The sequence below is a fragment of the Akebia trifoliata genome, chromosome 3, assembly GCF_017979445.1.
Source record: "Akebia trifoliata isolate Shusen 1 chromosome 3, ASM1797944v1, whole genome shotgun sequence".
Lineage (NCBI taxonomy): Eukaryota > Viridiplantae > Streptophyta > Magnoliopsida > Ranunculales > Lardizabalaceae > Akebia > Akebia trifoliata.
The window spans coordinates 58,930,619-58,946,156 of NC_141377.1; the positions used below are offsets into that span (position 1 = coordinate 58,930,619).

The 15,538-nt window shown below is 35.5% G+C and overlaps 2 protein-coding genes across 8 annotated transcripts; one reads left to right on the top strand and one right to left on the bottom strand.

The window, feature by feature from the left end:
• Positions 1-4,461: 4,461 nt before the first annotated feature.
• Positions 4,462-13,450, top strand: LOC147408424 (Ubiquitin carboxyl-terminal hydrolase family protein). Of its 7 annotated transcripts, XM_086437441.1 has the most exons (6): positions 4,463-4,785; positions 8,475-8,515; positions 8,732-9,001; positions 11,102-12,413; positions 12,932-13,040; positions 13,223-13,450. In XM_086437441.1, exons 3-4 carry the CDS (start codon positions 8,996-8,998, stop codon positions 12,329-12,331), a joined length of 1,236 nt encoding a protein of 411 aa, XP_086293567.1. In that variant the 5' UTR covers positions 4,463-4,785; positions 8,475-8,515; positions 8,732-8,995; the 3' UTR covers positions 12,332-12,413; positions 12,932-13,040; positions 13,223-13,450. The 7 variants fall into 7 exon arrangements, with proteins under 7 accessions (XP_086293568.1, XP_086293567.1, XP_086293565.1 ...); XM_086437439.1 differs by lacking the exon at positions 8,732-9,001 and having other exon boundaries at positions 8,475-8,550; XM_086437436.1 differs by lacking the exon at positions 8,732-9,001 and having other exon boundaries at positions 12,870-13,040.
• LOC147408425 (late embryogenesis abundant protein) lies at positions 5,025-5,687 on the bottom strand. The gene has a single exon (XM_086437443.1). It carries the CDS (start codon positions 5,649-5,651, stop codon positions 5,052-5,054), a length of 600 nt encoding a protein of 199 aa, XP_086293569.1. The 5' UTR covers positions 5,652-5,687; the 3' UTR covers positions 5,025-5,051.
• Positions 13,451-15,538: the final 2,088 nt, after the last annotated feature.

Here is a 15,538-nt window from a genome sequence, read left to right on the forward strand (position 1 = left end):
AGGGTGTACCCTCACGAGTGGCCCCTAAGGAATTAATGCTCATACTAGGTACAAACTCACGAGCTATGGGCATTAACTATTTATCAGTCTGAAGTTGCCATTAAGCCAACCCCTTAAGGTAAAAAAGAGTTCTTATTGAATGGGGAAAATGTTAGGCATCCCATCCTCTCCATCTTAAGGTTTTAACTTGATCATTTTGAAAATGAGATTTTGAATATTAACGAAAAGATAAGATGAAATGCAAATGCATGCATAGAATGGAAATGCATGAACATGGTAACCTTTATAACAAAAAGTATATGTATATGCATATGATGTTCCCTTGCGACATAAAAAATAGGTTTAATATTGATAAAAAGACATGGGTATATCCTATGGATGATGGCATTTGGTGTCCCCTTTTAGGATGTATGCAAGAATACATGATGATGTTGACCTAGAATATTTTATGCATGGGATTCCCTTAGTGCCATGGTATTTTGTTGGCAAGATGCATGGGAATCATCTCATAAAGGGAGAGATCCATGACATTTCATGCCTTTTATGCATGCATAAATGCATAGACATGGCTAGAAATTTTGCAGCCTTCATCATAAAGATAGACCTCATGTATCATCATTGTCATGAATGGTGAGTGTGTGAAGGGTATACATGTGATGAATAGTGAAATGGGATAAAAGGCTTTAACCCTCACCATTTTCAATCATGCACAAGGTTCAAGTCTAATTTACTGGAGATTACTGAATGTTCTCCATTACATCTTAAGGTAGTCTCAAAAAAGAAAAGAAATGAGAGTGAAGGGGTGGAGGGGGTAGGGGAATGCAAGATATTAAAATAAAGTTCCCCTAACTCACCTTGGAGACTTGATTTTATTGTTCTTCTTCACTTGTTTCTAAGGTTTTACAGAATGTTTGGGAAGTATAAAAAAAAAGATGGAGAGAATGTAGAAAGTGTCGAAGAGTTAGAGGGAGGGGATTAGTATAAAATGAATGAGTTGTAAAGAGATTTTGACATAAATCTAGGGCAAGAAAATGTTATGTCTCAATTTAAAGAAAATTTCCCCTTTTATAGAGTCGAGCAAATTCATGAGAGCAAAGTGGTCTAACCCTAAGGATTTTGTGAAATGATATGAGATTTACCTTGAATATCATTTCATTTTCAACGTTGTTAAAAGGTAAATGATAGAATTGTGAGATGAACTTCTAAGATAAAGTCATTTGGTCAAGTCCATGTGGGCAATGCCATATGACATGACCTTGGTGGTGTTTGAATAGTAGGTGAAAAATATTTCGAGAGAACAGATGAGAGGGGGGCATGTGAAAATGAGGTGTTTGGTTCTTTTGTAATTATCTAAAAAAATAAAGATAAATAAAAAAAAAAACAAAAAAGTGGTTTGAAGAGTATGAATGTGGTGATACCACGTGTAAAAGTGGACTTTGGGCCTTTTATAAATATCACAAAAAAACATGGACAACTAAGAAGAGGTGAAAAAGTACTATTGGGTGCATAACTAAGATGATACCATGTGTAAAAGTGAAGATGTTAGTGAAAAGTAGTATTTGGTACTCATGTAAATATTTCAAAAAACATGAAAAAATTTATATTTTCAAAATGGGTCTTCTTAGAGAGTGACATGTGTCAACAAATGACTAAATATATGTATTTTGGTTATTTTTACCTTTTAATGGCAAAATAGTCAAATCCCATAAATTTTGGCAAATTTACAAGAGACCTAAGCATTTTTTTCTTTTGACTTTATTTTTAAGGGAATGTAATGTAGGCATTTTTCAAAAGGAGTTGACTCACCAATAGGCTTTAAGAATTGATCCACTAATTAAGTGTAACCTTGAAGATTGGGACTTATACTATTGTCAAGTGACATAACTTTTGAGAGGATTAATGATGCTAAGTGTCCTCTTTTTGAAAAACTACTGATTCATGGGCCAAATTGATCATTTATGGGGCTTTTAAGTTAGGTGGGCTAAGGGCCAACCCACTATTTGTTTGGATTTTTTTTTAGAGAGTTAAAATTTTCAAGGGCCAAGTTTGAGCTCTGGGGCCAGGATTTTGAATGTAAACTTTGGCTAAACAAATTTGACATTCGCACTTATTTTCCTTGGATCAAGACCTTAATCAAATTCTCAAAACCTTACTTTTGGGTCAGACTCACGCAATTTAGGGTGTTTACACCTATGGAGAATAAGCACATGATGTTTGATGCAAATTAGGCTATTATTTCTTATAGTGGTGATAAATCTTAATAGTAACACGACGCAAAATTACTCGGTTGCCTTTCACTTTAACTAGGTTCGAAGGGGTGTGGTTCAGTGAATCTGGTTGTAGCTCCACGTGCTCTACCGCTTCCTAGACTGAAGAAGATAAGATCGAAACTAACAAGGTCTTGGTTGCATATGAGCCCCTATGGGCATGGAATTAAAAGGAACGTCAACAACTCGATAGTGGCATTCCAATGCCTCATCATTAAAGTTAATGACATTTCAATGGTTTTTTTCTGACTTATAAGAGTTTAATTTCTCCCTTGAGAGTTATTTAGTTATTTTTTTTGCTGATTTTTGTCTGCAATCTATTAGGGGTCTTTCATTAGTCGTTTTTCTATTCTAAGTTTATGCTAATGTATTTCCTTGCTTGCTTTGCCCAAAAAGAAAATGGAAGAAAAAGCAAAACAAAACATTTGGATCAAGCATACTTGTATTTAAATCTGAGTTGTGTTACTAATTTCACTTTTGAGGCCAAGTCGTGAACCAGTATGAAGTGAACCAATTCGTAGTTCGATTCACACTGGATTTGTAGTTAGAGATGCCCTCACATTTTTGTCAATATTAATAATTTTTGAAACAATGAAATCCTCCACTTTTGGTCGATATTAGGGATATCCATACCTTTTATGTTTTCAAATTGATGACATGCACTTTGATTTAGATCTTATTCGAGACTATCATAAGAGACCTAATTGCCCTCTACGAAAATACGTCTACAAACTGGATTCATTCTAGAGTGGTGAATCACAAACCCAAATTTGATTAGAGTGGATAGATGAACCACATAACATAGGTTTGAGGTATAAACAAGCTCGCAACTATGTTGAAAATTAATTTAAGAATTTTGTGGTAGGATCTCATTTAACTAACCCTTTTTCTACATTTGATAATTTTATAAAGTCCAAAAATCAACTTGAACTCGATCCAATTTCATCTATTGGCAAACCAATCTTTTTTAGGTATGTTACCTGATTCATTTCTATTAGATCAAATTGCAAATCGATATGAAATAGGTAAGGTTCTAGATTCGTTTAATATAACAAATTCATACTAACCCATTTGGGAATTCAATTATTTTTGTTCCTTCAATTCTCCTAGATAAAACCTAGGTCAAGGGGAGCATGTCATTAGTTTGAAAACACAGGGCATCACTAAATCACCCTTATTTTTTGGAAATATTACTTAAAGGATCTTGACGGAGGGATTTTTTTTTTCTAATTAATCCCTAAGATTTAGGACTTTTCTTAATACTCTATTTAGTAAAACTTTTCTTTCTAATCAGTTCTTGAATCCCACTCCACACAGTTCTTATGATTAGAATGTCGAAAATGCCCTTACCATTTGAACTCAACATTTTCGTTAAAAAAAAAAAAAAGAATTTTCAGCATCTTAATCGAGTTTCGGAGACTCATTTCCAATGGAAAGGATTTGAGAAGGAAGAATAATTCATTTTCAAAAGATTTTCAAGCATTTTGAAGAGTCAGGATTTTTTTACTTAACATTTAGATGAAAATTGATCAAAGATGATTCTTTTAATTTGAAATCATTTATACAAGTTGTTATGTTAAGTTTTTAGTTGATCTTTTCATATATTTTTGTTGAAAAACAAAAGCATGTAGGTTTTGCTAGCATTAAACTCCCACTTTTTATTTTTGGGTTTAACATTTTTAATGTCAAGTTCGATATTTTTTTTAAATGATCAAACTCAACGATAAAAAGTGGTGAGCTCGACAATAGATAAAATAAAAATTAGTAAAAGCTCGATAATAAAAATGTTCAACTCAATAAAAATAAAATGTGGTAAGTTTAACATTGTATATATATATATATATATATATATATATATATATATATATATATATATATATATTTTTTTTGAATTTTTTTTTTTTTTGTTATTTTTTTTTGTTTTAAATCCTCGAAATATAACATTTTCAATCATATTCACGATAAAAAGTTATCGTCAAAAATGATTGGAACACTTAAGTATGCGATGAAGATGAAAAAATGGTAGTTTAGGTATTTCAAAAATATTAAAAAATTGAGATGAGGTTGAGGGACCATTAGATAAGAAAGTTTTACCAATTGGACTATCAAGCACCCGCCCAAAACTCAGGGACTATTTAGAAAGAAATCCCTCCGCCAGGATCCTTTAAGTAATTTTCCCTATATTCTAGTGTTCTTAGTACATTTGGAAAGGACTTGGGTTCGTTGATTTTGATCGATTGAGGTTCCATGATATTTTTTTTTGGGCGCTTCAAGAACACAGTTTTGTTGGATTTTCACCAATTTTTTAGCAGAATTTGGTGATTAATCGTGATTCAATGGCCAGATTTTGTTAAAAAGGAGTTTCTTTTTAAGAAAAAAGATCTTTCAAAGCTATCCATCCATAATTTTTTTTAGGGTTTTGAACTTCACAGGAGTGTTTCCTGGGGGCTACAAAGCGGTTTCAGCTTGAAATTTGCTATCTTGCACGGTTGGTTAAAGCACAAGTTTCATAATAAAGGTGAGCGTCCAGTTCTTTACTCTTTCTTTAATAGTATTTTTTCAGTTTAGACATGTTTCTGTGTTTCCTCTCTGCAAAATTGTAAATTTATTTATTTGATTGATGAATTTAGAGGCAGATTTGTCGAAAAATTTCTCATTTCTTGTACTTATTGTCTTATTCCTTCTATTCTCATAAATACATATATCTGAAATAAAAAAGAAGAAGAAGAAATTGGAGAGAAGATCAAACCGTAATTTAGACATAAACGGTGAATGTGAATCGAATTAATGTGACTTTGAGCTGCAACGGAAATTCGTGCTGCTTTTATTAGACGGGAAAAACTGGAGATGGCACGCCAAGTGATCCCAGAACTTAACGGACCCGAGAATTCCAATCTTCCATCTTGTCCTCATATCTCCTTTAAGATCGAATGTTATTTTATCGTTCTTCAATGATGCATAGACATCTTCCATCGCTGTTTGTTCTAATGGAATCGAATATGACGGGACAACATAAGCTAGATTGACAGAGCTGTTTTTTGCTACGTCGAATGGGTCAGCTGTAAGTTTCGCTATTTGCAACCCGTGGAAATAGAGAATGAAGCTTATATCAGAGAAGCTGGCATGTGCTCTGAGATTGTCGTTCTCTGCTTTGATGTTGAGGGTGATTTGGGTGTCGAGTTGTCCGACTTGGTCGTAGTCTAGTTTGTCCAAATGGGCGTAGGTGACGCTGATGAAGGGAAGCCTGGGTCGGATAATCATGTAGCCGATGAATATGACGAGACCCGTGATTATCACCGCAATAGCAATGATGGTGCAAATGATTGCAGCACACCAGACCAAGGGGTGGGTGCGGCGATTTGGGCCGATGACTAGCTTTTTCATTGGGCACTAATGGGGTGAGGGTTCTTCTGCCAAAGATAACATCTAGGAAAACGTTTTGGTTTATGGATTTAGATCTTAGGAGTTGGTGAGGGAAAAGGGGCTATCTTCATTTTGGGGGGGAGGTTTGGTATCTTCCTTGCCTGGTGAGAAAGCCATTGCTTTCTTCTATCATAAAGATGTCTGTTGTCTATTTAGGAATCTCAGTCACTTTATACTTAGGTAAAGAAAAATGCCAAACTTGCACCATTAGATGCCAATTTCTTTCCCTTTCTTTGTTTGCTGTACGAAGATTGGATTATAAAACATTGAATGAATTTCATCTCTGAAGTTGTTGTCTCCTGTTCACTCTGCAGGATAGGATGATTTTGTCCCCTTGAAATGGGAGAAATCCACCAGGGTACAGAAATGAGCTTATACTGAAATCAATATGATATTTTATGCCAACTCCATGTAATTTGTTGTCTTATAGTTGAATTAGTTCTTAATTTTCAAACTCTCGTGACATAAAAACTTCAATAACACTTTCAAACCAGTGAAAAAGCAGTTTTTTATTTTTGCATATGATCATTGTGATTAACAAACCACAGACCAATGGCGTTTCTATGTGGCTTTATGAACTGATAATAGTGACCATAGTGCATTTAAAATGGTTCAGTTCATATTGGCAATTTCCAAGCAACATTTGGAACACTTTTGAGCCTTACCCCTTGCGCTATTTGTTTGGGTTTGTGGAAGAAAAGAAATAGCAGGATTTTTGAGAGCAAGGAGCAGCCTGTTGAGGATATTGTCATATCTGTTTGGGGTTTTCTATTTTATCAGTATGAGGTGTTTACAGAATTTAGGGGTATATATTTGGAAGATTTTGTGGGGAGATGGGAGTAGGTTTGTAATATTGCAATTCCTTAGTGGGTTTGTTTAGCATGGTCATTCCACCCCATTCCACCCCGATTGTTTGTTACCTATTTAGCCTGGTCTCGACATGGTAAAGTCACAGTTCATGATTAATGGGGAAAGTCTTGTGACCAATGAATACTTAGATTTTCAATCGGATCTCTTGATCTTAGAATTCCAGTAGCAGCTTTAGTGTCCATGCACACTGGAATCTGTGCATCCTTTACCCCATTCTTGTGTTAGATCTGTTTAAGGCTTCCCCATTTTGGAGGCATCCATCCACTTAATCTCGTCCTCTGAAGCTGCCCCGGATCTGCATGTGCATGTTTATACCAAGGCTTCTTGCTATTTTAGGCGCATATGAGGAAACTAGAAAAAGTGAAGAGCTAACTAAATTCATTCTTGATGTTTTTTCGTTTGTCTTTCTTTCATGGGGCTTTTTGATGCAAGTATCAATGTTTGACAATACCAAGAAGGGAAACTCTCATATGTTTCTTACCGTCTGTCACGACTAAACTTGCAACTGAAAATCTGCTGCTCGATGGTGCCTTGAAGCTGAACTATCTGGGGAGTTAACATGGTCTCATCTTCTATCTGGAAAACATATGTCGGATCAGGGTCCAGCTTCCTACCTGCCTTTTGTTGCCAATACCAATCCACCAATAATTTGGATTGTTTCCTCAACCTCTAAACTGGTCTAGAATGGACAGATAAGATTGTCTAACTAGTGTGATACTTGGCTATGGCCAATCCTATTATTCTTGTTGAATTCATTTTTTCTCCCTGCAAGAGTTTTCTTCTTCTTTTATTTCTCTATTTTTTCTCCAATTTCTTCCTTCTTTATAATATAATTTTGTGGGAGATAAACACTGTTGAGTTCATTTGTCCTGCCGTTGCTGTGTTCATATTTTGGATTGTTGAATCCTTGGTGTCCACCATACAACCTGAGAGCACTGTGGGGCTGGCTTGTAGGGGGCATTTTACACCTTAAGGACAATGTGTATCACACATGCTTTGGCCAATGATTTCAATCCTGCTTATAAATAATTACAAATTCAGTTGTTTGTTACCAATAATTACAAGATTACACTCTTTTGTCACTGATAATACAATATTGTTTGATTTCATTTGGTAATATGTTACCAAACACAATGTGCACATGCTAAATTTTTAACGTATTTTATATATACATGTATAATTATTTTAAAAAGAATTGATTGCATTTATTGGAGAGCTTCAAATACCTATGTAAAAGCTTCCATGCTTGATTCCAACAAGGAAGAAAGATGATTGATTTTTGGTGATTTGCTTCTTGTTAAAGGTTTGGAATGTTGTTCTGTTTAGTTGTTTCGGTATAGGACCATAACATTCAGGATGTATTGAAACACTCCAAACATTGGATTTTGATCAATGAAATTAGTTCAATATAAATATATAAAACTATTTTTAAGTGACCGAATAGAATTTAGAATTAAAAATCAATTGGTTCTAGAAAAATTTAGTTAGGACTTTGGAGTATGTATAATGTTGGAAAAATCTTTTTAACTGATTAAATGAATCTTAGAAGTTAAAAAGTTTGTTTAATGCTTAATTTAGTACCAAATACCCGTGGCCCATGGTTAAGGCAGATGGAAAGAATGATTCATCACTTGTAGTAAGATTCACATCATGCAATTTTATTATTATTATTTTTTTAAGATGTGGTAGGATCCATGTTTTATTTTCTCTTTAATGTTGTCTCACCTGTCATTGTGCATCTCTGATGGCTATGAGAGCCTCGTTATTCTCACTATGTTTTTTGTCCGAGTAAGCAATTAAATAATTACCCCTTCTGTGACATTTTTTTTTTCTTTAAAAACTGTTTATGTACATTGTGTCTTCACTTTGTTTTTGATACACCAAGTTAATGATTTGCGCTTCTTTTGTGACCAGATATGATGTTTGTTAGGAATCGGTTCAATGAGAAAATAAAGGTATGTTACTTGTGGCCAAAACAACTTCCATACTGGTAATTACTTGATCAATATATGAACATATTATAATTTTTGCAAATCAAACATAAATCTGCTCCAAATGTTATCTTTATATGATCATATAGTTTGATATCCATTTAATTTATTCTAGCAAATTGTGAGATACACTTCCAGGGATTTTGATTGATTGTCTTTCTTTGTTCACATTTTTTGTAGATCCAATGGTATGGGACAACAACTCCACTACCATTTTTTTTTTGTGTAGACATGGGTATCCAGACTTAGTCCGACTAATCCCATGGTCATGCCCATCACCACTTCTAGCACTTGCCTTGTGTACCAGGCCTTTTAAAGGACCAGGGTGGTGGCCAACAAGGGGTGAAGTGATTCGAACTTAGGACCTCTGCTTCCTGAGGCATGGTCTTGATCATCTTTGCTCTACTACCATTCCTAAACTAGGTGTTAGAAAAATATTTGGACATGAGGGTATGTATTAGGTTTAAGGACTATCTATTGTTAATGAACGTGATCGTTTAGTTGGAAAATCAAAGGTTTTGGCCTAGGATTTGATTTATAATGGGGTTTGGAATGCCTCCTATGGGTTCAACTATTTTTTTTTTCTCCATATTTTTATATTTAATTGTTTTTGGGAAAAAATAGTTTTGTTGATATGCTATTGCATATGTGCACATACATATGATGATCACAACATGGCATGTGCATGTAACTCCCTCTCTCTCTCCCATGCACATAAACAAATACAAGCTCACGTGCACACATAACTCTAGTTTCCTCTTAACCAGTGTTATCGAGGCGTGTGCCTGAGGCGTGCCTCAAGGTGAGACGCAACAGCAATGCCTTGGTATGGGTAAGGCAGGGTAGGTTTTCAAGACGGAGGGAGGTGCATGCCTGAGCTGCTCCTCAGGCAAGGCACAAGGCGCATGAGGCATATGCCTCACTTACATATCAAATAAAATGTGATTTTTTTAATTTTATTTTTGTAAATCTCTTTTAATTGGTTGATGTACCTATTAATTTACATCATGATGAACCATACACACACACATGCACGCACACACACACATATGTGTATGTATGTATATATTTTCTTTCCACTCCTTTTTTATTTTTACAAATTTTATAATTTATAGTAATATTGATGATGGTTATGTGTTACCTGATGACGATGATGAGTGATGCTTTTAGGCTTGCTCATAGCTGATATTTTTTGAATTTTGAAACTTTATCTTTTGTTTGTCATATACTTGGTATAAGGATATTGAATGGGATTTTGTGATTGTGTCTTAAACTTTTAAGTTTTAAATTTCAATTTAATTTATGGTTCGTAACTTCATAGTTCCTTATTTTTATGATATTTTATTCATTTTTGATTTTATTGTTAGTTTTTTACTTGCTTATTGTGGTTTAGCCTAACCTATTTATAGAGATTGAAATACTAAATACTTGTATATAAATATAAATTTTATGTTTGTTGTAATTGTAGAATACTTTATAAATAAAAGTTTAAGATTCAATTTAATTTATGGTTTGTAATGTCGTAGTTCCTTATTTTTATGATATTTTATTCATTCTTGATTTTATTGTTAGTTTTTTACTTGCTTATTGTGGTTTAGCCTAACCTATTTGTAGAGATTGAAATACTAAATACTTGTATATAAATATAAATATTATATTTGTTGTAATTGTAGAATATTTATAAATTTTATTAAGTGACCTAACCTACTTTCACTATTTAATTTTTTATTTATATGATCTTTTTAATTTTATTGCGCCTTACTTCGCCTTGGGCCTTAAGTGTGTCTTTCACCCTCAACTGCACTGCCCATAACAACAAATCATAGGATCATAAGCTCAGAAAATTCATGGTTATTTTCAAGCAACATGGTTAGAGCAGCGGTAGTTCAGTATGCAAAGTGTTTGATCCAAGTGTTGCAATCATTTTAGCTTTATTCTCTTGCTTGCCTTTTCCCTGTTCCTCCTATTGTGATGGTGGTGCACTTGGGTATGGAATTTATTTTGTGGGGTTTGTGAAAATGGTTACAAGTGTAATTTTTAACCTGGTCATCTTCTAATTTCACGTGGTGGTTATACTAGTTTAGTGGATCGTATAGTTTTATTTTTTCAGTGTCTAGCTATGCTATTTGCTTATTCAATCCATTTGAAGTATCTGAATCAAGATAAAATTCACAAATTTTTTGTGCATTTTGTTTGTTAGTATGTTATTGAATCTGTTTGGCAGACTTTGTTCCATACCCACTTTCACCCCCTTGCCTACCAAAAACAAATTACTGAGTTAATTCTATCAATTTATTGATGCTCATCCCTCTTTTTTTTGTTTTTTTTTTCATGATTTGATTAAATCTTTCTTTTTGTGATTGAGACAAGTAACCTTTGGGTTGCACTGATATTTAGTTGATGCTTTCATTTCCTTTTAGTTTACCTATATGTCCGATATACTTATCCCAAAATTCATTTGGAGTTCAAGATACATAATTCTTATTATGATTTTAAGCTCGCATTTCTTTTAAATTTAATATGGTGTTTGCTTTTTTCACACATCCTCAGGTTGCTTTCACATACGTGCAGAAAGCCAATCTGGTGAACATAAAGCTTAAATGGGTCAAGGACAAGGCCTTGGATGCTGTGGTAGCACGAGAGAGGGATCTCAGATCTGCATGCCTTCTTGTCTCCATCATCTCCTCTGAACCCAGTCAATGTCTCCCCATCTACCATCTCTCCAGGCGACGTAGGCAGCTTGGTCTGCCCGAAGATCTCAAGCTCTCCACCTTCATCAGGAGATACCCCACTCTGTTTCATGAATTTCCCGTTATTGTCCGAGGAGGCAGCGTCCCTTGGTTCCACTTGACTGATGAAGCCCTCAAACTTCACCACGAAGAGCTCAATGTAATTCAAAACAACGAGATCGACCTTGTTGAGAGGCTACAAAAACTTCTGATGCTTACCCAAGATTGGATCCTTCCTTTGCAAACCGTCGAGCAGTTACAATGGGACATGGGTTTGCCATATAAGTACCAAAATTCCATGATTCCATGTTACCCTCAATTATTCTCGCTTGTCCACCTCAATGATGATCGCATTGGCTTGAAACTCCTATACTGGGACGACCATCTAGCAATCTCTCAATTGCAAAAGAAAGCGATAGCTTCCGAGGAAGGATCCGGACATCAAGGGTTGGCTTTTCCAATTGGATTCACTAGGGGTTTCGGATTAAAGAGGAAATGCATGGAGTGGTTAGAAGAATGGCAAAGGCTTCCCTATACTTCTCCTTATGTGGATGCATCCCATCTTGATCCTCGCACAGATGTCTCTGAGAAAAGGATTGTCGGAGTCTTTCACGAACTTCTCAACCTTACCATACAGAAGAAGACTGAGCGCAAAAACATGAGCAACCTACGTAAACCACTAAGCCTCCCTCAGAAGTTCACAAAGGTATTTGGACGCCATCCTGGCATTTTCTACATTTCTCAGAAGTGTTCCACCCAAACCATTATTCTTAGAGAAGCCTACAACTATCAAGAACTGATTTATAAGCACCCCCTTGTGGGAATCAGGGAAAGATACGCAAGCATCATGAAGACAGGGCTGTTGAATAGGAGCAGAGGCTTGTATAAGAAAATCTCAAGTGAGGGCCAAGAAGAAGAGGATCATCAAGAGCAGGATGTTTCTTGTGATGAGCTTATTAGGGATGAATCTAATGGGGTCTCTGGATGCTGTTCAGACTACAATTCGTTTTCAGAAGATGATTTGGATGAAACAATACATGTTCCCTGCTGAATTAGATTTGATGCCCAAAGCTGCAAAGCCGCGAAAGAGTCGGTGAAGAGAGCTTAAAGCACCAAGTTACACTCACTCTCTGGTATGTCCTTAACCCCAATCACAGCAAGAAAGTATGCACCTCCTATTTCAATTCATAGGGAAGAAGTAAAAAGTGAAAACTTATTGTATTTGCATGCTTGGTTCAATCATCAATGTATATTACAAAAATAAAAAATAAAAAAGATCATTAATAGAGTAATATTTGACAAGTTTTAAATTTTTTCCATAATTGTAAGTAGTTGTATAAGTTAAAAATTATAGCTTTAAACATGGAAAGTAAGGTGCAAGTAAGATTTTCAGTATCAACATGTTCCTAACACATGTTTGGTACAATTGACACTCCACTTATACATGTTTAGGGATGGGCAGAAGTGATTTTCCTCATTGTGAACAGAAAGAGTACAAATATTCACTTAATTAGCATACCTGTAATAATATAATTCAGATAAAATGTACTTTTCAGATTTGATTGAAGTGTTTGTATTGGACATTTCAGCCAATGCCTTGGTTGGTTTGACTGGAAACCCTCATTCTGAGCTATTTTCACTTCCATTTTAGAGTTGCAGAAGAGCAAGAACTGGAGGCTGAAGTTCATTAAAGAATCTCAGAGCATCCACCACTGACCCGGTCATCAGATTCTAGTGTGATCGTCTGCTCCCACCGTCAGGTTTGCATTTCAGTTTTCTTCTCTTTGGTTACGTGGCTCCCTTGATCTTGTTTATCTCCACTTTGTTTGTGAAACACATCCGAAAACCAAAATCCATTTGTGCATGAAAAATATGCTTTGCTCTGTAGGGAGTGATGTTCTTATCCATTGATTTTCATTAGATTTTCTCTTATTTTTTTCAGTGGCTGCCTTTTGGAACATGGTTGGCACAAGTCCGAAAGAGGAAGGGTTTTCAAAAGAACCAGGGAAAAAGGACAATAAACAAAGGAGCACAGTGCATTGAGTTTGCCTGTAAACTAAATATTTTTTTTAATGTTTTGCTTAGCTTTTCCTAGTGTAATTTTGGGTGGCACTTTTGTAATAAATATTGTAGATATTTTTACCTTGCAATATAACCAGTGTTTCTTGTTTGCTCTGTGTGAGAGTCGTGTACATGCCATGATGTGGCAAGTTTAAGGCAGGTTAGATGGCTCTGACTTTGCCTAGTGAAGGAAGAGAGACAAGGAAGCATTTAAGAGTGATGGTGAGGGAGAGAGAAGTAGATGGAGTCTTATCACGAGGATTGACGCATCATCTCCAGATCCCCTATTGTAGGTGTCACTTTAACCTGAATATGCATGTATGAATAGACCTTGAACTCTATTTTTGGATGTCTAAACATGCTGTTGACATGTGACAGTTTTGGTTACCTATGCATTTTCTACAGGGTGCTTTTGTGACCATGTCACCATCCTTGCGCTGCCGCCTCTTTATAGAAAGATGTCTGATGAGGCCTTCAGCTTGCAGTGTAGGCCTGTAGGCCTGTCGGGTGGCTTGGTTTGGCCCTTTTAGCCCAAATGCCGTTCCATTGGACTAGAGTTGAGCTAGGTTTCGACATACAATTTTCCTAAAGACTTGGCCCAACCCAGCTCAGTAAATCAACAGATCGAGTTTGAGCTAAGTGTTTTTTCTTACACCCATTTAAAATTGGCTTGTTTGAGGCTCATCCTTTAGGACTCTCTTGTGGAACTGCGGGGATGATTGGAAACTCATAAAGTTAGGAAGGTGTTCTTTGCACATCCTTGGGGGCATCATTCATGTTGCTACTGGTAACTCTTAAGGAAACATTTTTTGTTCTCGTCCAACAGTCCATTTCATTTTAAGATAATATGAAACTGATTTCCTACGTTTTATCCCATAACCGATCAAAATTTACCTCATGTATGTGTTAGTGAATTTGGTACCATTTTATGTGGTGATTTGTTCTTCAATGAAATCCAGGTCATGAAAATTGACAATTTTGTTAGTGGGATCACCTCAACCCATTTGGTACTCCGTGGTGGTGATATTTCATTTTTTGGCTCTCATCTCAACTGAAACGTGAATGTCTCGGCCCAAATGGTACGAAAATTGGTGGTATCCCGTCACTTAAAGCTTCTTTCCAATCCTTTTTAAATCTAACATGGTTCTTATCTCAAATACAATATGCAACAACGCAATCAAAGAGGTTTTCTGTTCTTAAGAACATCCAATTCGTATGCCATTCATGTCTTGTAACAGAGAAGTAAGAAATGCACCAACCCAAAAAAATACTTTCGCCAATGTATCAGCTGCTTCGTACACTCCTTTAGACTACAATTAATCTTGCAAGTGTTTGATTAATAAAAAATATGCATATAAATATGAGGTCTCCTGTTTTTAATCTTCATTAGTCTTTCTTTGGTGACTATTTAAAGTAAAGTAGCTCGCTGAATGGTCTCTCTTGTCGTGTATATCTGCATGTATGTGTGCATGTGTGGCCCATTTGAGTAAGAGTCATCCAATTTTTTTTTCAGCCATCATCGATTGAATCGGGAATATCTTCCCAAATGCTTTTCATGATATCTCAAAATATTTATATTAGTGGCTTAAGGTTCCATTTTACATAGTACTTACTGCTTTGCCGTTATTAAAAGAAATGAAGGAGAAAGGAAGTTCTACGAGGTCTGGGGAGTAAATAAAACAAAGAGAATACTAACAACATATAAAAGTGAGAAAAGGTTTGTTGGAACGTTTTCAGAAATGTGGGATGACCCACTATTTTTGGGATGTTTTGGACAAACGTGGGATGGCCCAACTTCTCTTTAAAATAACATATTAATTTCAGAAAACCTCCCTGTGTGATCCACATATGCAATCGATTTTAAAAAAATAGTGGGTTGACATTTATTATCAAAATTTTGTGAGGGTAGATATCAGAATTTTGGCAATCCTACTGTCCTAGCTAGTTTGTGGGTGCGATCTCCACGATTTGAGAAATGGTTACTATTACTTGTCCAACTTCCATGATGGGCAGAAGGTGGAAGAAGCATTATAAATAGGGCAGTCCCCTCCCAAGTACAAGCAATTCAAGTTCCCATCTAATTTTGTTGTGTTATAGGGATTTGGGTAGAGTTGTCTCCATTATTTATTTTGGAGTTATTCAAGAAGGGAAGAGATCATTTTAGTAGATCATTATTGTGGGATTTCTCCATCTATGA

What these genes read in the sequence shown, in the direction of transcription:
- LOC147408425 (XM_086437443.1), bottom strand. Translation starts at nt 5,651, where the DNA reads ATGAAAAAGCTAGTCATCGGCCCAAATCGCCGCACCCACCCCTTGGTC.
- LOC147408424 (XM_086437436.1), top strand. Translation starts at nt 8,477, where the DNA reads ATGATGTTTGTTAGGAATCGGTTCAATGAGAAAATAAAG. An exon ending in GGTTCAATGAGAAAATAAAG is followed by an intron (nt 8,516 to 11,101) that starts GTATGTTACTTG and finishes ACACATCCTCAG; the next exon opens with GTTGCTTTCACATACGTGCA.